Source organism: Megalobrama amblycephala, linkage group LG19, assembly GCF_018812025.1.
Source record: "Megalobrama amblycephala isolate DHTTF-2021 linkage group LG19, ASM1881202v1, whole genome shotgun sequence".
Taxonomy (NCBI): domain Eukaryota; kingdom Metazoa; phylum Chordata; class Actinopteri; order Cypriniformes; family Xenocyprididae; genus Megalobrama; species Megalobrama amblycephala.
Window position 1 is genome coordinate 16,203,126 of NC_063062.1, and position 23,571 is coordinate 16,226,696.

A 23,571-nucleotide genomic window follows, 5' to 3' on the forward strand; every position below is an offset into this window, starting at 1 on the left:
GGGCCAATTGTATCTGCATGAGCTTTATAGAATTCAACACAGAACCCGTCAGGCCCTGAGGCCTTACCATTAGGAAAGGACCTAATGGCCTTCAAAATTTCATCCAAAGTGAACTCCTTATCCAGCTCTGCTCTGGCAGCCTCACTAAGCTTCGGAATGTCCATAGTATCAAGAAAGTCAGTTATATCTGAATCGGAAACGTTACATTTTGAGGTAAAAAGATGCTTATAAAATTCAAGAAAACAAGCATTTATTTCCTTTGGATTAGTTAACAGCACACCAGAGTCTGACTTAATTTGAAAAATAGCTCTTTTGGCCTGCATGCCTCTTAGTTGCCGAGAGAGTAACTTATCAGGTTTATCACCCAGCTCAAACTGTTTACATTTTAATTTAAGAAGCATATTACTGACCTGCTCACTCAAAATATTATTATATTCGTATTTCAGTTTTAACATGTTATTAAGATCAGACTGGGATTTGGATAGTCTGTATACCTGCTCCATGGTTGGAAGCAGGGCTTCAATTTCGGCAAGACGTATGTGTTAAAGTTATCTTAATGTCATTTTAGATTTGTGTCTTCTTTTTGGAATCTTCATTTTTAAGGCCCTATATGGTTCAATCTCATAGCCAGGGATGTCAATGCAGTAACGTGTAGTTACGATACTGCGTATTTGAACTCTTGGTAGCTTCAGAAGCTGTTAAAATGAACAAAATCCCATCTTCCAAATATCCCTAAAACTTATTCAAATATAGATTCTTATAAATATGTTTGAGCAAGTTAACGTGCCTCAACTTAACCATTTTCAGTGGATTTTTGGTACTCAGAGAGGGAAACAAGATACATTTCTAGTTTAAACATTATTCTTCAGACATTCCTCTTTAAATGCAAAAAGTATTAGCTATGTGCAAAGTGAACCACATTTGGTTTTCGATCACTGAAAATGGGTAAAATTCAACAATTTGAACATGGAGCTGCTTTGAGAACTGAACAGTAAGGCTTTGAAAATAAAGATTTCAAAAGGAAAGTTTATTAAGAATGGGAATTTAGAAGGATATTAAGATACTTTTAGAGTTACAGGCATGCAAATTTTGGAAAAGATATATTTATGGCACTCAGACAGGTACGCTCTATGCAATTGAGTTGATAGAAAAACACAAGATACGTTTCTAGTTTCAACATTATTTGTTCTTCAGATATTTTTCTTTAAAAGAAAAAAGTATAAGCCGTGTAAAAAGTGACCCACACTTGGTTTTTGACCACTGAAAATGTGAATGTAAAATGAAGATATCAAAAGGAAAGTTTGAAAAGAACCAGAATCTAAAAGGTTATTAAGATATCTTTAATACTTCTTGAGTTACAGGCATGCAAACTTGAGGGAAAAAATGTTTTAGGTTACGCATATAACCATGGTTCTCTGAGAACAGGTAAAGAGACGCTGCTCACCTAGGGGTCACTATGGTGAATGCCTCTGCCATTACCAGCGTCTGAAGCATGAGTCTAAACACGACAATGAACTTGACATTGGCAGGCGGCACCCTATGATGTCATCACCTGTGCGACCATGAGTATAAAAGGGCACCTGTGAAATATGTCATCCACTTCTTTTCTAATGGAGACATGTGCAGGAATGCCTGAAGCATGGCAAAGGGATGCAATGTCTTGTTCCCTATTCTAAGGAAACCATGGTTACATGAGTAACCTGAGATGTTCTCTTTCGAAAGGGAACTCGCGCTGTGTCCCCTAGGGGTCGCTATAGGGAACAGAATATCCACACTGCCATGCTGAAGGGATGAGTGCCTTATTGGCTTAGCTAAGTTAAAGGACTCAAAGGACTCTTCATCCCTAAAGTGCACCATCAATGATCATAGACCAGAACTTCTCAAGAACGGAGGCCTCAATAGGAAGACTCTAGGCGCCAGATTTACTAAACGGGGCAAATTAGTGTGAGAGCACAATTCCACAAATGGGCTGATGGGAATGGCAAGTTCAGTTGGCAGTTATTTAAACTTACATCTGCTGACGCGCAAATTAAAGAACACAGACAGTCAAAACATTTAAATAATGACCAATGCAATCTAACAAGAGCAGTGCAAATTAGCGTTGGGACATAAATAAGCAGAGTGTACGTATTTGTCAGATTGCATGTAACAAGTTGCCCCGCACCTGATGAGAGCATCAGCATCAGGCATCAGCTCTGCTTATTTGCATCCCAATGTCATTCCCATCAGCGCATTTGTGGAATTGTGCTCTCACGCTAATTTGCCCTGTTTAGTAAATCTGGCGCCTAGAGTCTTCCTATTGAGGCCTCCATTCTTGAGAAGTTCTGGTCTATGATCATTGATGGTCTATGATCATTGCACTTTAGGGATGAAGAGTCCTTTGAGTACATATATATATATATATATATATATATATATATATATATATATATATATATATATATATATATATATATATATATGTTCCTATAACGTGTTCCTCTGGCATTCTGCGTGTCTCCTCCTAGCAACAACGACTGCAGCCATGTCGCAAAATCGGTTAAGACATGTTTTTTGGGTGTTAAAAAATGACGCAAATACCAGTAAATTTACGAGCATAAATATTTGTAAATCGCGTTGCATTATTCATTTAAATATTCTCCTCCCATAAATTTTACGTCTGGACGGGAAACTCCGACAAATGCATATGCAAGGTCAGCCTCAAAAACAACTCAGTCCATGCCTTTTCAGCACTAATTTTGCACTGCGCGTCTTTTGTAAATCCCAACAGTAGTTTTTTTTTAATGCCAAAAGAGGGTTTGCGCTAATGCAAGCTGTTAGTAAATCTGGCCATAGAGCAGGGGTGTCCAATCCTGCTCCTGGAGGGCCACTGTCCTGCAGAGTTTAGCTCCAACCCCAATTTAACACCTGAACCAGCTAATCAAGGTTTTTAGGCAAACAGAAAACTTCCAGGCAGGTGTGTTGTGGTAAGTTGGAGCTAAACTCTGCAGGACAGTGGCCCTCCAGAACCGAGTTTGGACACCCCTGCTCTAGAGAGAGGAAGCCTAACTGCATTCACATTACAGAATACTGTTTTGCGAAACTCCACAGAGTGGATGCCTCAATACAATGATTCACAAAAAGGCCTAGCAACACTCCACATTTAAGGTTAGTAGACAGGGAGGCTCCTAGAAAGTCTAACAACCCAGCATACTATCTTACCGCCTAGCCGAGCTCTGGGAGCGGAGGCATCAGTATGACTACTCTTTAAAATGAGAGGAGACCTAATTACGTTCCACGCTAAGGACAACTTACAAGGAGGCTCACAGAGAGCTCACAATCGCTATCCAAGCAGAGCTCAAAGGAGCGGAAGCCTCAATAAATATAACTGTCTCTAGTGAGAGGAGGTCTGACAATGCTCAAAGTAGGAAAGGAGGCTCACAGAGAGCCTACCAACTTAGCAGACCTTAGTCGCTAAGCTCAAGGGAGTGGAGGCCTCAATAAATATAACTCTTTCTAGTGAGAGGAGGCCTGACAATGCATGCAGTAGCCAAGGAGGCTCACAGAGAGCCTTAAAATTCAGCATACCTGGCTGAGCTCTGGGAGCAGAGGCCTCAATATGACGACTCTCTGAATTGAGAAGAGACCTAACAACACCCCACACTCAGGATAACTTGCAAGGAAGCTCACCGAGCCTACTACCCATAATTGCTAACATAGTGAAGCTCAAAGAAGTGGAAGGCCTCAGCATAACGACTCGAGGGGAGACCTAGCAACACACCACACTCAGGATAAGTGGCGAGGAGGCTCAACTCACAATTGCTATCCCAGCAGAGCTCTGAGGAGTGGAGGCTTCAATAAAGACAATTCTTTTCGAGGTAGAGGAGGCATAGCGACACTTGTAGTAGCCAAGTAGGCTCACAGAAAGCCTAACAAGGGAAAGAGGCAGATGTTATTTTGCCTCTGGGACCCTAAAACACTGACCACGTTTATTTTGGATCACTTCTCTCAGGTATTTTCTTCTCCTTCTGATTTCATGCCTCTTCCACGCTCTACGCCTTGAAGGAGGAGGAGTGTGAGAGGTCGCGCTAGCCTTTTAGTCCTGAGACTTGGACGGGCCAGACTCCCTCACGGGCTGAGGCGTGGACCTGGACCGGCACAGTATGAAGGTCTCAAAATCAGCGGAGCACGCCTTCGCCTCCCTAAACTTCCCCACCACCATCTCAACAAACCAGCACATCGAGGAGAATGTTTTTCTCTTTCTCCCTAATGTCGGCTAGGTTCACCCAGAGATGTCTCTCCATAATAATAAATAATGCATTTTATTTAAAGGTGCCTTTCAAAACACTCAAGGACACCGTACAGTTGAATGATAGTCATAAAACCAATCAAGACACAATACAACAAAACAACAGCTATTTAACATTAGATATTTAAAATTGATCAGAGAAAGCTAATTTAAATAGGTACGTTTTAAGACGTGATTTAAAAATAGCCAGACAATCACTTTCTTGCAAAGATTGTGGAAGAGAATTCCAGAGATGAGGAGCAGCACAGCTGAACACCCTGGACCCCATAGTGACTAAGTGAACATAGGGTACAACAAGAGAAACAGAAGAAGAAGATCGAAGTGTATGCTTCGGGGTGTAGATATGAAGCAATTCGGAGAGATATCTTGTACTCTACCCGATATTTAACAGGAAGCCAATGTAGATGATAGAGGACAGGAGAGATATGCTCAATGGAAGAGGTTCTAGTAATTATACAGGCAGCTTAGTTCTGGACCAACTGAAGTTTCCGACGGTATTTAATCAATTTTTTTCACCGGAGCCGCCATGTATTTCACTGTAGCCACCATGGCTTCCAAAAATCGACTGGTTGCGGCGGCAGGTTGTTTACTGGCACAGAGAGCCAAATCTGTGGTGGGGCGCAGCTCCTCTACCACCTCAGGAGGGAGCCCCTGGCCCTGATCCAGGTCCTTCAGCAGATTGGCCTGGTAGGCCTGCAACACAGCCATAGTGTGCAGCACCACTCCGACTTGACCTGCTGCTTGCTCTTGTCAGCCGCAGTTGAATGAGAAATATTCATACTTTTCTTGAATTCATCCGCAGGCTCCATCTACGAGCCCCACGACTTCAGTCTTCTACTTGCCTCAGCTGCAGTGCTACTCGCCCATGCACATATCACACATATTGTGTGTGTCATCACATGTCAGATAACGGTGACATAAAGGAACACACTGCCTAAAAGACTGGCGCTAGTGCCTGCCATAATTGCCTCCTTTAGACACAAGTTCAAACAAACAGGTATCCTGAAGGCAAGAAAGGGGATGACGTATTTCACAGGCGCCCTTTTATTCTCGCGGTCGCACTGGATATGACGTCATAGGCTGCTGCCAGCCAATGTCAAGTTCATTGTTGTATTTAGACTCATGCTTCCGACACTGGAAATGCTGAAGGCATTTCACCATAGCGACCGCTTGGGGATGCAGTGCGAGTTCCCCTTCGAAAGGAAACACAAAATGTGCTGTTAGCTGTTTTTGAACTGTCACTGTTGGCATATAATGAAACAAAGATTGCTAAAGTCAACAGATTTTACTTATAAACTTACCAATCTCTGTGTAAAAATAAAATAATGATGCTGAAAATTAAAAATCTAAAATAGTGGATTACTCAGTAAATATACATCAGTGATATTTAATATTGTTGCTTTCATCATTATTTATGTTTATCTTTGTAAAGAAAAATATAAACAAAATCAAAAATTTGAGCCAGGGAAGTTTCCGAAATTTGGTTGATTGGACATGGAATGACCCTATCGCAACTTCCGTTTCATGCAGACTTTAAACAATTTTGATGAAATACCGTGCATAAAATGCGCATTCAGATTTGCTTGTCATGTTTGCCGTTTTGACCAAGACCTTTCTTGGAGAGCTCCTTACCGCTCATTAGAATCAAATGTGACAGCTCCCAGAAGACTTTGTGGCCTCACCATGATTCAAGACAAGAAGTCAGGCAGTTAAACTTCAATTTCATTTAATCTCACAGGTCAGTGGCGGTGCAAAGTTTAATACAAATAAGCCTGAGAGTGATAACAGGGTGGCGTGTGAGTGAATTTATCCCACATCAAATCGGTTTAAGTTCATCTATGTGTTTGTGTAGTAAGAGCTGATTCTGTCCATTGACTTCTTCCAGTTTAAGGTCACCTTTTTAAAGATGCATTCACACCTTTAGCACTTCGACCGAGTGTATTGATCAGGTATTAAGATGGTCTGTACATCCACTGACAACTCTCTTTTCAGCTCATACACTTTCAGACTGACCAACACCTCCACAAATACTGAATGCACATTTTATAACTCATTGTGTTTTAAATGTTACTGCACATTTAAAGCTTTTTATTAAACAGAAAAATCTCACTGGATGCACAATGCAACACCTTAGCAACCACAGATAATCACCTTAGCAACCAAAGGTAATCAGTAGAATAGTGAAAATGTAGTAAATAACCTAGTAATCTGCCAACATAGGCAGCCTTTTAAGGGGTTTTAAAGGTTATTCACAATCACTGAAGCACAGAGAACAGGAGCCATAAACAGCATTTTGAGGTAAAGCTGTAATTGACCAGAGATGTTTCAATGCAATATGAAATGAGAGAAAGGGACAAACAAGACTGAACTGTTGAGACATAATCACGAGAAACCCTCCATCTGTCTGACACCAGCTCAGATCCAAAGTGCCCATCCTTCTCTGGACTTAAACTCCTCAGCAGGCGGATATATTTATTCCAGCAAATCTCTCGCAACCGGAAAAGTTTTCCAGTGTGATTACAGAGAGACTGCAATGATGTAAACGGGCATAAGGGCAGTGGTGGAAGCTTTTGACGGACAGCTACAAAGCCTTAGCATAAGCTGGAAACCATTTTAACAGCAATCGTAGTAAAACGGGAGCTACATGAAAGCCCCCAGCCCTGCTGTAATTTCTCAGGGAGGATATCTACTGCTGCTCTGTGTCCTCGAGGAGCGCTGCCTTCTAAATCTGACAAACGTAAAACTCCCTGTCAGTCGCAGCCTTTATGTCTTTCCTTCCTCTGTCAGGAAGGAAAACAACACTTTAAACTGAACATGCCTCGCTCCCACCTACAATATGATACACAGAGATTTGTATTCAGAGGCTTGATTATTAAACCAATTACCTCCCATTTTGGGGGTCATGTTCAAACACATGAAGGCCATGTTTTTTTGTCATTTTAAGTAAAAAATAAAATAAAAAATTGCTAGGTACAATGTACGTAATGTGTTGACGTTGCTATTGAGGTGGGTTACGGGTAAGTTTAGGACAGGTTTGGTGGTATGGGTAGATTAAAGGGTGGGTAAAGCGGTAACTGAAGGGTCAACACTGTAATTATATACACTACCACTCAAAAGTTTGGGATCGGTAAGATTTTTAATATTTTTAAAAGAAGTTCACCAAGCTCACCAAGGGTGAATTTACTTAATTAAAAATACAGTAAAAACAGTAAATATGTGAAATATTATTACAATTTAAAATGACTGTTTTCTATTTGAAAATATTTTAAAATGTAATTTATTCTTGTGTTGGCAAAGCTGAATTTTCAGCATCGTTAATCCAGTCTTCAGTGTCACATGATCCTTCAGAAATCATTCTAATATGTCAATTTGCTGCTCAAGAAACATTTATTGTTTACAATTGTACAAAATATTTGTGTACAATATATTTTTTTTTTCCAGGATTCTTTGATGAATAGAAAGTTCAAAAGAACAGTGTTTACTTGAAATCTAATCTTTTGTAACATTATAAATGCCTTTACTGTCACTTTTGATTGATTTAATGCATCCTTGCTGAATAAAAGTATTAATTTCTTTAATTTCTTTTCAAAAAAATAAAAATAAAAATTCTTACTGACCCCAAACTTTTGAATGGTAGTGTATAATGTTACAAAAGCTTTGTATTTTACATAAATGCTGTTCTTTTGAACTTTCTATTCATCAAGGAATCCTGTGCACAACTGTTTTCAACATTGATAATAATAACAAATATTTCTTGAGGAACTAATCATCATATTAGAATGATTTCTGAAGGATCATGTGACACTGAAGACTGGAGTAATGATGCTGAAAATTCAGCTTTGCCAACACGAGAATAAATTACTTTGTAAAATATATTCAAATAGAAAACAGTTATTTTAAATTGTAATAATTTTTCACAATATTACTGTTTTTACTGTATTTTTAATTTAATAAATGAAGCCTTGGTGAGCAGACAAAACTTCTTTTAAAAACATTAAAAATCTGACCGATCCCAAACGTTTGAGTGGTAGTGTATGTAATTACAGAAATTATTGACAGCTGTAATTACAAGCAGGTGTATGCAAGTACAATTTGATTCAAATAATTAATTTAAATGTATATGTTAGTACAGTTGTTAAAGACACATAATACATGATCAAGCATAACATTATGACCATCTACCTAATATTTTGTTGGAGGCCAATTTGAAGGCCAAGTCAACATCTCATACTCGTTGTTGTGCTCCTCAAACCATTCCAGAACCATATTTGCTTTGTGGCAGGGCACTTTATCCTACTGAAAGAAGCCACAGCCACCAGGGAATACCGGTTCCATGAAAGGGTGTACATGGTCTGCAACAATGCGAAGGTAGGTGGTACGTGTCAAAGTAACATCCACATGGATGGCAGGACCCAAGGTTTCCCAGCAGAACATTGCCCAAAGCATCACATTGCCTCCGCCGGCTTGCCTTCTTCCCATAGTGCATCCTGGTGCCATGTGTTCCCCAGGTAAGCGACACACACGCACCCGGCCATCCACATGATGTAAAAGAAAACGTGATTCATCAGACCAGACCACCTTCTTCCATTGCTTCGTGGTCCAGTTCTGATGCTCACATGCCCACTGTTGGTGCTTTCGGCAGTGGACAGGGGTACGCATGGGCACCCTGACTGGTCTGCAGCTATATATCCCCATACGCAACAAACTGTGATGCATTGTGTATTTTGACTTGCTGCCTAATATATCACACCCACTAACAGGTGCCGTGATGAAGAGATAATATTCACTCACCTGTCAGTGGTCATAATGTTATGCCTGATCGGTGTATATAGTGGGAACCCAGAATTTATTTAGCATAGATTACAAAACAAAATCCTCACCTTGAGCTTGGAGAGCTGACCCAGGTCCTTGGCAGCACTGAAAATCATCTGAGCCCCTTGCTGTTAAACAAATCACAAAACAAAGAATCAAAAAGTAATTCACTCCTTTAGGAATTAACTGTCTCAGGAGGCATGTCATTCAATGAGTGAAATAGAATTTGTTTAGTATGTTTGGATTTTTGGGTGCTGATTCAGCTTATTACGAAGATGGGCAGGAAACTCCTGAAGGAACATTTTGTTTGTTCATGTCACTTTCAGGAATATTAAAACGACGAAGGCCACTAATTTCATTTCATTTCATTTCATTTCATTTAATTTTCAGGTATAAATGAAAAAAAAAAGTCCAACATATATTTTTATTTATAGCTAAAGTAAAATTAAATCAAATATTTAATTTGATTTAATTTTACTTTAGCTATAAATAAAAATATATAAGCTCTCCATTAAATATTTGATTTAATTTTAGCTATAAAGTAAAACATATATGGTATTTTTTTCTAATTTAGCTATGAAATAAAATATATAAGGCCTCCATTAAACATTATATTTTTTATTGATTTTTATAATTAGAACTGTATTATTATAGCCTTTATTTATATAGCGCTTTTTACAATGTAGATTGTGTCAAAGCAGCTTTACATTGATAACTGGTACATTATTTTGGCTGCACAGCAGCTGTTAAAGAATAGTGTCAATGCAGGCAGATCAAAGCACTGTTGAATATCAAATGTCAAGTCACTAACTGTACCATGGTATTGTGGCAGAAATGTGGAATATTCATATCAAATTTTATTATTGATGTAGACATGTATTAAATGTATTAAAGGAGTAATGGAATATAATTACAATATTTTTGTGATTAAGCTATAGCATTTGTGCTTTTATACTATATGTATTTAGGCTACAGTTTTTCATACAAATACCATAGAAACCATATAGTTAGCCTACATTTTACCATTGTAGTGAGGTGATATATGCGTGGTTATCATGATCTAAATGTATGCTACTATGGATGACCAATGGTTAATTTTAATAAACCCAAACAGAATATTTAAATTTTACTATATAAAAATGAAGTTACAATTTTTGTTAATGAACATAAATTTATATCTGCAACCTAATGTGCATTTCTAAGAGACAAAACATGTAATACAGTGCTCTGAAACTTGTGAAAGTCAGCAATTACTCAATTACTTAGAAGACATGTTAGGATTCTTTAGAGATATAATGTTCCAGCAAGTCTGCTTAATCAATTACCAAAGAAGCATGTCAAAATTATTCAGGAAAATAAGATTTTCTTATCAAGGTGATAAAATGTTGTGTAGCAAAAATGAGTACACCCTCCTACAAGTTACTAAATAAAAAGAAATACACATTTTCTGGTGTAAGTGTAAGGCAATGTTTGATCAACAGGTAAGTATGTTGAACCAAAACATTTAATTAGAAGTAATTTCTTGACAATTAAAAGTGTTATATAGCCCACTGAATCATTCTCAGACTTAATGCTGACAACAATGGAAGCACTTGGGAGAGAACTGTCAGAAGACTTATTTCTTAGCACAAAAGAGGACAGTGGTGCAAGAGGATTACCAAATCATTGTTATAAGTGTGAAAATATAGCAAAAGTAACACAGAAATTCAAAAACAATGGACTTGTGACAAGGCCCCTGAAATAATCAGGCCTTCATTTTAAGCTTTCTTTTAGTGATGAGGGATTTTTTTTTTTGCTAGACAAAGAGCAGGAGAAATACCGAGCAAGTGTCTCAGAGCCAGCAAAAGCTATGAAAAGAGTGACTGTTTATCACAATAAAGTCAGTTTCCAGCCATTTCCAAGGCCCATATATACAAATTATAGATTCTGGGAATCAATACTCTGGTCTCATGAGACCAAATCAATCATTTTGGATCTAACAGCATCCAAAATGTTATGGTGTTTCTAGAGGAGGAGTCCAGAGAGAAGTGCCTGGTTCCCACAGTAAAGTTCAGTGGTAGTAAAGCTCTTATATAGGGATGTATGAGTGCTGAAGGTGTGAGGGAGTTTTGCTTTATCAATGCTGTCATGAATTCCCACACCACTGTGTAATTTAATACACAAACTTGAAACAGAAGATGTTACCCTTTCCTCATCCCCTGCATTGTTGAGCATTTTTTCAACATGACAATGAAGGTATGCATTCAATCTTAACACTCTTGAGCACCTGATTCTGTAGAGACGAGTTGAGCAACACTCCCCATTAAAGATCAGGGCATTTAAAGAGCTCATCATCCAGGAGTTAAACAGGACAGATGTGACAATTTGTCATGAACTTGTACACTCCGTTCCAAGAAGGGTCAGAGCAGTATATTCAAAATTATAGAGGGCATACTAAGTACTAGAATATTATACATTTGCTGAATTAAATCTAGGGAGTACTCATTTCTGCAATCCTTAATTTAAACATAATTTGCTAATTTACTTATTTTATGGCTATTAATGACATATTTCTCAGTTTCTATTATGTATTTGTTTAATACATTTTAGTTTTGCCATCTTTCCATGAATTGTATTAGAGATCATTAAGAAAATACATTGTATTTTTTGTATTGTAATACATTGTACTTTTGTATTTGTTCAGAGGGGGTGTACTCATTTATGCTGTGCACTGTATTATTAATTTTGCAGCCTGCACTGGAAACTGTGCAGAAGATACGCATACACAAATCATTTGTATTGTTTCATGACTTGAAACATTCAGAATTAATTTTTCTATTAAGATATTAATTTTGAAAAATGTCTGGAAAAATGTAAAGAATTCAAAAATGTTTTGAATGTTCTACCTTAGATTTGTGAAATGTTCACCTGTTTGGCAAGTGTTTGTAATTAAATATTTTATATAATTTTTATAAATAGATAGATTTTTAGATTTATAGTAAAATATATAAGGCCTTCATTAAATATTTTGAGCTATGAAATAAAATAATGAAATAAAATTATTTATTATTTTATTAAAAAAATGAATAAAACTGTTTTTTAAATCAATCAAACCATCAATCAATCAATAAAACAAAACAGCTTGTGTTCCTTGGTAAGTATGATGAGCATTCATCTTTTAATAAGACCAACACCTCTCTTTCTATACTCAGCTGATGTCCCTAGAATTGTATCTTCTCTCACATTTCCATAAGCTTCTGTTAGGAGCAGATGCAGAATAGACTTAAATCGTGTGTGTGCGTTTGGCTAAGACATGTGTTACACTCACTGTCTGGTCTGAGAGTGGCGGAAGAACAATCTGTCGTTCGATGGTGTTGAGGACTATTTTCCACAGCTCCTTCAGAACCCGTTTGAGAACTGTCTTCTCACAGATCTTAGCAAACAGAATTAGGCTGGAGAGAAAAAAAGGGGGATGAAGGGATGGAGTGAAAGTCAGAAATGCAACTGGTTATCATGTTTCACGAAATGCAATTCTGCAGTTTTCTTACTTCTTGTCCAGCAGGTCCATGAGGGGTCGCAGGACAGTCTCTGCATCCATGGCTGCGTTACTCTTGTTCCCTGCATTTCCTTTCATCTGCATGAGCTCCTGGTTCATTTGTTTGACACAGTCCTCAATCACTGGCTTGAAACTGTGGATTGACGTGTTAAACAACATTCATAATTACAGGTAACTTGATTTCATTTGATAATGAAAACATGTTCAACACATTTTTTATCATTTAAGCTAAAATAAATTTGTATCATTTTATCATTTATGGTCTGTATGTCTATGCTTTTTAATCACGGAAGGCAACATGAAACAAATGGAAAATGGATGCCATTTACTTTGTCCATAAATGTCGCAGGTCTTATTATGAATGATTCCTTGAATGATTTCCCATTTTTTTCATCTATATGCATTAACTTTCATCATCTCATCTGACGTAATCAAAGCTATAAATCAATAATATGCATACTATCTTGTCCTTTTGGCAGTTAAGGGGTGTTTCCCGTGACTGACAGTGCTAGTCAAAGCATTTGTCAGTTGTGTCTTGTTACGTGTTCACAACAAAGCCACTTTGTCTGTTGTGGTGTGTGCAGTAAAGAGTTGTTTGCTATTCGAATCAACAGTGGAGTTTAAAAAATACAACCGATGGACTGACAATGAGGTTCAGGCTTTATTAAGCTTATATACAGAGGACGAAATCCAGCAGGAACTAGAAAGTCGCGCACAGTTCTACCACACCGGACTACATGGTACTTTAGACTGCAACGGAAATGCAGCTAGCAGTAGGTCTGAGGGGGGAAAAAAGTTCCTGGGACAAATGGTTCCGGGTAATTTCGGTGGAAACGCGGCTCAATTCAGTATTTCAATTTAAAAGTCTTTGCTACTGACTGACACACTTATTAAGACAGTCTTTGCCACCATCTAATGGCGTAATAATGTAACTTCTGTTGCTGTTCATGGTCAGGGACTATTTTTTCCGGTGGAAGGAAGGCTTTTAGGGAAAGTTTACAGGTTGTTAGGCACAACGCAAAGCGGCATGGCTGAGCACGGCTGTGCTGTATAGTATCTTATTCACGATACCTCTCATACCTTATTGCTTACTGATAAACAACCCATTTCTGCAAATATTATAATGCAATTTGGTTACAATTATTTATGAAAAGATATAATGGCACTATAACTAGCATTACCTTTGCTTTAAGTAAAGTGTTACCAAAATATCATTACATGTACACCAGCTCAGCAACTTAACCCGTTGTTCCCTGATACTTTACCTGGAGCCGAAGACCCCGCTGAGCTCATCCAGCACCGTATTGAGCTTATTCTGAAGTTCTTTGAGCAGATCACTGGCCTCAGCGTCCAGCTGTAAGAGACACACAGCATCACTGTTAGTGACCAGGGCATGCTACATATGACAGGAACAGGAAGTACTGAAGACTCAGAATCAACCAATAAGGTCACATGCCTGTATGAAATATGTAATGTTGCATTGCAAATACTAAACTCTTCTTAATTAAAAATGCCAGTTTATTATACAAAAATGCATTTATTATTCATACCCAGGGTCTAAATTTAAAACTCGCCAAGCCAACCAACTGCTAATAAAACTTGAGTTTGAGTAAATAAAACAGTTACTATCCATTTACTCAGTATTAAAAAGAAAGTTGAATTGAACACACCAGTAACTTGTCCAACTTCTAACAACTTTTACCTTAGTGGAAATTTCACCATTAAAAATGCATCTAGGATACCGAAAGTTGTTTTTAAAGAAAAAAAAAAAAGGAACAAAATTACAGTGTTTTTGTTTCTGACATTTGCAGATTTACAGAGTGATGGAGACTGACTCATTCTGTACATGATGCAGTGAGTAACACAATGACCTGTGATATTTGTCAAAAATACGCTAAGAATAAAAGAGATACAGTAAATAATCCCAGTGTCATAGGGACAAATATTTTGTATTACTGCTGTCAATGAAATATACATATTTTATGATGTCCAGCAGTGGAGTAACCTTGTTGAACACCAACTTTTCTGTAATTACATTTTATTTATTTTTAATTATTTAATTATTATTTACTTGTTATAAATTGTTTTATTGGAGTCAATTGTTTTATTTGTGATAACGCAATGAAACATGCCAAATTGTGCTGACATAATTTGGCCAGACTGTCATACAAATAAATTATATACACATGAAAAAAAACAAGAGAGAATGAATAAAATATTATTTTTTCCTGATTTTTCTATGCTTTTTTTCCATATTAAAACAAAAAAGCGTTTTGTTCTTCATATTTAAATTATTTAAAAAATATAAAATATTTTCCACATATTTTGATGGTTTATTCGAATTTGTAAGGTTGTTAAAAACAAATATCCCCTTTGGACCAGGTTGTATATTTCATGTTTTTAACATAGGTTCACTTGATTCAGATTACTGGCTGACAGCTTTGTTTTCATGCCATGGTTTGGTGATTTTATCTGCCAGTGCACAGCGAGTTTTCAGTCAAGCATGCTCAGCCTCTGAAAAGGTCTTGACTGAAGAATCGCTTGACTAATGATGACTGCAAATTCAATACAAGCCTCTCACCACATCAGCGGCATGAGAGCAGATGAGCCAATGAGACTCAGGTGTTTGGCATTCAAACATCACTATGTCTGCATCACAAAAGTGGATTTTACTGATAACGCACACTGGATTTCTTTACGTGAAGCTCCGGTCTACTTCTCATTTGACTGTATTCATCACAGTGCAGTCAAAAACAGTGGCCAATATTTGCAGACTTTTCAAGTCACACAAAATGTGTCCTAGTGGAAATGACTTCAAAATGCACTTGCTGAAACATTCATCCAAAACTACTTTCAATTACACTTTTACAACACCCTAAGGGCTGAATTACTACAGAAAACCAAAGTAATTCTGCATAAAAGTGCTATTCATAAATACTGACAACAAGGACCATTTTTAAAAGCCTTTACAAGGAAAACAGAGAAAACAAGGTTTGTTGCACAAGTAAACTGTAAACTGGACTTGCTCATCTCTGAATATGGTAAAACTGTGAGGCATACTGTATTAATAGATCAGAGCATAACTTTTAATTTAGATAAAAATATTAACTTTTCATTGATGCTTTGCATGAACAATATATAATCAGTGGCTGCAGTGGCTCTTTTGATAGTCTTCTTGCCGTAACGCTGTCGTGTTTACAATAGCAGCTTATGATGTCATCCGCTGAAGAGGTGCTTTTCTATGGTGAGGAAATTTATGTCGGGCTTGCTCAGATGGTGACAAGTCAACGGACTAATTAAGAATGATTCGGTGGAATTGGCGTTCACTGCCACTTTATAAGGGCAGAGCGCCAACCACTATTCACACTTTGAACACCATTGCAACGGCTGTTTTTTTGGTGTTTTTTTCTGCTGATCTTCCGCGCCCGTCTGCAGTACCTGCGCGCCCCCCTGGGGGGTGTGCCCCACACTTTTAGAACCACTGGGTTAGGGTTAGTTGTTAGGGCTTGGACAATGAAACTGAAACACTGGCCAATATAGTGTTGGAGGTTTCATGCCTTTATATGCATGGCCTGTTGGCCAATCTTCACTGATTTTACATTCCAACAGTAAGAGTAGAATGTTAAGGTTGAATTTGATGTGCAATAGCATAGCTGTACATGAAATATTGCAATAATAATGGGAGGCATATCAGAGTTCAAAAGAGGACAAATGTTGGTGCATGTCTCACTGACTCATCTGTGACCAGGACAGCAAGTCTTTGTGGTGTATCGAGAGCTATGGTATCCAGGGTAATGTCGGCATACCACCACGTAGGACGAATCACATCCAACAGGAGTAAATGTCGAAACAAAAGGAAGCTGTCTGAAAGGGATGTCTAGGTACTAACCTGGATTGTATCCAAAAAGCATAAAACCAAAGCTGCTCAACTCACTGCAGAATTAATTGCACACCTAGACTCTCCTGATTTCACCAAAACTGTTCGTCGGGAGCCAATATTCATGGTTGGGCTGCTATAGCCAAACTTTTGGTCACTCGTGCGGCGTGCCAATGCCAAATGTCAGTTTCACTGGTGACAACAGTGCAAATCTTGGGCTGTGGACAATGTGAATCATATATTGTTCTCTGATGAGTCCACCTTCACTGTCTTTCCCACATCCGTGGGAGTTACGGTGTGGAGAATCCCCAAAGAGGCTTAACACCCAGACTGTGTGCCCAGAGTGAAGCACAGGGGTGGATCAGTGATGGCTTGGGCAGCAATATCATGGCATTCACTACAGTGCTTGATGGGCACGTCACTGTAAAGTACTACTGAACCATTTTGGAGGACCATGTGCACTTAATGGTTCAAACATTGTACCCTGAAGGGGGTACCGTGTATCAACACGATAATGCACCAATACACACAGAAAGACTTGTGACAGAATGGTTTGAATAACATGAAAGTGAAGTTGAACATCTCCCAAGGCCTGTACAGTCACCAGATCTAAATATTTTTGAGCCACTTTGGGTTATTTTGGAGCAGTAAGTCAGAAAATGTTTTCCTCCACCAGCATCACACAAGGCCTGTTTACTCCTGGTCACTTCATGCGTTTTCTCTGATTGGATAGCTATCTAATTTTTAAAAACGATTCCATTTAAACTTGGCCACATAAATGTGTCTCTGCAAAATGGCTTCAATTCCCATGCTATATGCAGATTTCATGGAGTTCACGTCATCGAAAGCAACAAATATGAGCTATATTTTATTGATTATCAGCTAATTTCAAAATCAAAGACTTCAATAGGAGAGAGCGCGGCAACAGCACTGGTAAGATCATTTAGTCTCATTACTTTTAATGAAGATGATTATGTTTTGAGCACCTGCGACTTAATCAGTTTGATAAATCAGTTTCAGTTTGATTTGCGGCAGTTTGCACGTTGTCTTGCAGAAGAGATGATCAGCCGCTCACCTGTGGTGATGCATGATGCAGTAGCGTTGTCATATCTGAATATAACATCATATAACCTATAATATGCTTCAACACATTTATTTTTTAGCATTTTTGGGAGGAGTTAAATTTCCATATGTGGTTCCAACAACCAGATGCATTTAAACTTGTTCAGTTTTGACTGGAATGCATCCCAGACCACCTCCTGAGGTGGTTTGAGCGATTGGATTTAAATCCGTCTCAAATGTGTTTCGGAGGGCATTTAGACCTGGTCTTTTCACGACCTGATTAGAGAAAACGCATGAAGTGACCAGGTGTAAACAGGCCCATAGTGACCTGGCAACTGTTCTGGAAGAGAAATGGCTCAAAATCCCTCTGGCCACTGTGAAGGACTTGTATCTGTCATTCCCAAGATGAATTGGTGCTGTATTGGATGCAAAAGGAGACCCTACACCGTCTAAAACCATGTGTTTTAGTTTCATTGTCCAACCTCTGTAGTTGCGAAGTTACTTACAGTCAGTAGAATGTCTGTTGGGGAACCATCAAAATAAAGTGTTAGCAGATATTAAGCAGATTGACCACTAATACTCTAATTACTAGTATTTTACATGTAGTTGCAAAGTTACATGGTAGAATGTCTAAAGTGGACCACTGAAATAAAGTGTTACCAAAAAGTTTTTCTTCTATGATTCCTATGTTTATTAGTTGCATTTCAATGGCAATGTTCTTGTACAACACCATAGCTGTGCTTAGGTGAGGCAGGACGTCCATGTAGTCAGGGATGGATGGCTGACTTGTGAATTGTAACAGCGTTTATGGTTCCCGGTAAGCAGAGGGGTGGCCAGATCAATCAATGATGGCAGATGGCCGATGCTCATGCAAGAGACCTCATCAGGTTAATGGAGACCAGAGGAGATGTCGGTCACTGACAGAGTAGCGATGGAGGTAATTCTGACTGATAACAAACACAACAAATACTTTGCAATTGTGACCCATTAAGAAGGTTTAATCTGCAAAATTAAAAAAAAATAAAAGAAAAAAAGAAATTATATTGTGCTTGATGAAAAGTCTATTTTTTTAAATCACCACCATCCCAATTCTCATTACCATGATGTGAATAAATCTCATATTCATTGTATCATATTCAACTGTATGCTTTTATTCAGCACGGTTGCATTAATTTGATCAAAAGTGAGAGTAAAGACATTTATGTTACAAAAGATATTGACTGTTTAAAATATATTGATTCTTTTGAACTATTCTATTCATCAAATAATCCTGATAATAATCAGAAATGTTTCTTGAGCAGCAAATCAACATATTAGAATGATTTCTGAAGGATCATGTGACACTGAAGACTGGAGTAATGATGCTGAAAATTCACGAGTAAATTACATTTGAAAATACATTTAAATAGAAAACAAAATGTGTAATAACAATTAAATTGTAATAACATTTCACAATATTGCTATTTTTACTGTATTTTTGATTAAGAAATGATCAAAAGCATAAGAGACTTTTTAAAAAAACCTTTTAAAATTTAAAAAAAACAAGAAAAAAATACCAAATCTCAAACTTTTGAATGGTAGTGTATTGCCATATTAATATATTATTTAAAAGTATTTTATACTTCAATATAAAAATGATTTAAATAAAATAAATTGTTTATATAATTCTTAAATTATAAATTATTAAATAAAGTCTCAAATAAATTCTGTAACTAAATGGCCCAGTTTACACAACACCATTTTCAACAACAACAACAACAACAACAAAAAAACAAAACAAAAAAAACTGAAAACTTTTTATGCGTTTTGGCTGTTCATCTACATGACAACAGCGTTTGGGGACCTGAAAACTCAAACTTTTGAAAATGATAAATGGCACTATTATTGTCTCTGAGTAAACTACAAAACCACGAATTTGTGAAAACTGTGACTTCATGCGTATTATGGCATGTGCGAGTACTTGACAACCAAAAAAACAATGGCGGACTACAGGACTGTGTTTGTGCTGCTCAAGATACTGAGTTTATTAACCCTTCTCCAGAAAAGTGTAGATTTACTGCACACATTATTTACATACGTCAAATCTAACATCGGCAGCTACTGGTCTAGCATGCATCGTTTTTAGTCGTTTTCGTGGATCCATGTGAATGGGGATCATTTTGACAATGTTGTCATCTGTACACAAAACATCTTTTAAAAACGCAAAGGAAAAACTTTTCCGTTTCTAACTACATCGTTGTCGGGTAAACGTACCAAGAAATATATGCAAACATTATGGGAATGAGAATTCTTCTTTTTTTTTTCTCCCCACATTGCTTTTATGACAATTTAGTGTGGGGATAAATATAATTGATACTTTTTTTTTTTTTTTACTTTTGAAGAGTTCAGATGCAAATGCTTCTAAGTGCCATGAAATTTTCTTCTAAAATTCAGTATGTTCAGTAATTTCACTTTAATGGCAATTAATGGGTCCTTTTCATTGCCATTAAAGTGAAATAACTGAACATAAACATACAAGCTTGATAAAAATGCTAATTTTAGAAGAAAATTTCAGATGGCACTTAGAGGCTTTTGCATCTGAACTCTTCTTTTGTTTTTGAAATATAAAAAAGTGGCACCAGAAAGGTTTTTGGAAAGATTTACCCATGAGACCCAGAAAAGATAAGGAGTGACCTTACTTACATGTAAAAATATCTGAAACAAGGAGGCCTGACTCACAGTGGGGATAATAATTAGAGACAGATTTGTGTTAAATAATGGTCTAAAACCACTTTTCATAAGTGAAATATTAACAATGTTAAGTTATAACTAAATTCATTATATTCTAATTCGAATCATAATTAGGGAATCATGATGTGAAATTGTACAAAAGATTACTCCTGTATACTGCACCTGTGGTCTGCCTCATATCGTTAATGGGCAGATAACAGATGCTTGAAGGCGGTCAGTTTCTTCACCGCTGCAGACCCTCAGCGCGCCGCTTACTCCCTGAGGCCCTGCGTCAGACTGACGGTATTGCAGCTAACTTTGTCTTCCGCAATTAATTTTTCTTGGACAGTTCGGAATCTTATATTTATAAATCCATGATAACGAGTCACTGTAATTGCATTTTTCTTTCAGTTTGCTAATTGCTTTGGGAACGGTGGTGCTGCCAGAGCAGGGCAGGGTTATATTTGGAGCATTTCGCTTTTGCTCCCTCAGAATGAACTGGAGTTTCATAAAGGAAGCAGAATTCATAAATTAGTCACACTTTCAAACAGCTGGAATCCCTTTTTAAGCACTGTAGCCTGTAGCCTTAATTTCAAGAGAGGTAAGACATATAACCTTAATCTGACACACCTCTGGCACTCACACAATGATCTCACTTTATAAATCTTTAATTTGATTTTGAAGTTTTTTATGTCTGCCCAGTGATTTCACCATATTATGGAACGTCTTTCAATGACAGCTGTATACGAAACCATACAGATGTCAATGCAGTAATGGAGTGTAGTTGGGAATATATATATTTTTTTTGCCAGCAGGGTAAATTTTGGAGGGTTGGAGAATAGATCAACCTAAACATCAGGGCCAAGCTAAAACCTCTTGAAGCCCAAACTCTGGTACCCAAATGAACCATGAACATTGAACATGGTTAAAATGCAAGTTCAGGCAAAACAACCTTGGTGGCTGTCAGTAAAGTGTTAGTTCAGCAAAAAATGAAAATCCTGTCATAATTTACACACTTCATATAAATTTAAATCTGTCGCGTTCTCATTTTTTCTTTCTTTCTTTTTTTTTTTTTTTTTTTTTGTTGCATGGAACATAAAAGAAGTTAGGCAATATGTTCATGCATCTCGTTTCCAAAGGGAAATGATGCAATGCAATGAAAATGAATGTTTTTTTATGCTCCAAAAAACACCCAAATGTAACACGTGTGATATATTTGTGAATTTTGACCTAAATTCTGAGTGTGTACCTCACACAAATCATATGTCTTCAGAAGAGTTGCATGATATATGCATGAGCATGAGTCATAAAGACTACATTTATGATACTTTTAAGGTGCTGTTTTGTCACTTTTGGAGCTCATTCGCCATTCATTATTTACTTACATTGCATGGAAAAGAATAATCATTCTTGTAAAATTTTCTTTCCGTGTTCCACAGGTTTGAAATGACACACTCAAATAAAAATTCAGGCCTAAATTTAAGATATATGTTTTTAAATTGCATATAGAAAAGAGTTTCAACATAAACAAACTAATAAACTTAATTTGATGCATATTTGTCAGTCATATATAAATGAAACAGGTAAGATTTCTGTAATGGTACTAATAAACTCAACGTGTTTTAAATATATAATATCCAGGTTTATATATTTATCGTCAATGAATCCAATTTGTTTCAGTCTCATACATTTTAACTAATTGACTATTGCTTGTTCCTCAGATAGCCATATTTCAACCATGTTCATACTTTTTAAATCAATAAATGTAATTGTTTTCAGAATGAACAGATTTATGCTGATTCTAATCAATTTGAATACATGTATTTTGAAAATATGACGATTTAAAAAAATAAAATGTATGGAAATAGTTAATAATAAACTATTCAGTAATATTATAATGATTTCTGAAGGATCATGTGACACTGAAGACTGGAGTAATAATGCTGAAAAATCAGCTTTGCTATCAAAGGAATAAATTATATATTCAAATAGAGAACAGTTCTTTTAATTTGTAATAATATTTCCAATATTACAGTTTTTCCTCATTTTTGATGAAATAAATGCAGCCTTGGTGAGCATAAGAGACTTCTTTCAAAGACATTAAACAACTGTAATGTTTCCAAACTTTTGACAGGTACTGTAATATAGTTAACTAATGTTAACAGATTGAACCTTATTATAAAATGTTACCAACTGTTTTTTTTCTTACCCATTTCATTTATGTATGACTAACAAATATGCATCACATTAAGTTCCTTAGTTAATGTTAAAACTGCATAATCCAAATGCATGGAAATTTTTTATATGTAATTCAAATACAAACAACTTCAATTTAGATGTAAATAATTATTTGAGGGCATGAGGGTGAGTAAATGATGACAGAAGGTTCACTTTTGGCATAACTGTCCATTTGTAGTTGAGGATTAGCAGCCTCAGTTATTGAAGATAATCGTTCTTGTGAGGTTTCATGCCAGATAACTCGAGCAGGTGTGGCATGCTCTTGAGGGAATTAAGAGTGACAGGAAGTGAGGTGGGTTTCAATGGGTGTGAGAGCGGTCGTGCTGCTCAAACCTGGCCAGTAAAACTGATCAACTGGGATGAAATAAGGCCGTACACTACAGCCGGAATTCACAATAAGAAAGCTGCAGAGATCTGGTTCAGTCTTCATTCACTGTCATTTAATGTTGCTCCAAACCCATTTCTATTTTGCACAGAAGACTTGAGTCTTCTGGGTTTGGAACGACATGAGCGTGAGTAAATGATGACAGGATTCTACTGATTTCTGCAGCTGGTCTGGCTGTAGAGCACTGGCCAAGAGAGATGTTAGAGGAAACCTGTCCACACACCTTGCAGAAGACCACAGTCCCTTCCTCCTGGTGCAAGAGCCCAGAGGAGACGGGAATGACAAGAAACAAGGACATTGTCATAGTTGGAGAGGTTTATCACATTTACAGAAGAGAGAGAAGCATCACAACATGCATGCAAAATTCACATGGGATGTTAAGTTGTGTTCACACCATGACAGATTTCCAGTAATTATGAGGTGGCTATCAGTGATCACTGCATTAATTAACCTAAATTCTTTAATAATTTAAAATCTTGAATAGGTTTGAGGGACAGGGAATGATTTTTTCTTGATTTTTTCATAGTTCTGTTAAAGGGATAGTTCACCCAAAAATGAAAATTTGATGTTTATCTGCTTACCCCCAGCGCATCCAAGATGTAGGTGACTTTGTTTCTTCAGTAGAACACAAATGATGATTTTTAACTCCAACCGTTGCCGTCTGT

The 23,571-nt window shown here is 37.1% G+C and overlaps 1 protein-coding gene across 6 annotated transcripts in view; it reads right to left on the minus strand.

Moving 5' to 3' along the window:
* LOC125253970 (protein unc-13 homolog C) overlaps positions 1-23,571 on the minus strand; it is a 244,034-nt gene that overhangs the window by 31,867 nt on the left and 188,596 nt on the right. For 3 of the 6 annotated variants that reach the window (XM_048168259.1, XM_048168258.1, XM_048168256.1), the window contains 5 exons: positions 23,130-23,156; positions 13,901-13,989; positions 12,628-12,768; positions 12,408-12,531; positions 9,169-9,228 (listed from right to left, as the gene is read on the minus strand). In XM_048168259.1, the coding sequence (XP_048024216.1) occupies positions 9,169-9,228; positions 12,408-12,531; positions 12,628-12,768; positions 13,901-13,989; positions 23,130-23,156 (441 nt within the window). The remainder of the gene's footprint in view (positions 1-9,168; positions 9,229-12,407; positions 12,532-12,627; positions 12,769-13,900; positions 13,990-23,129; positions 23,157-23,571) is intronic. The other 3 variants (XM_048168261.1, XM_048168260.1, XM_048168257.1) reach the window with 2 other exon arrangements.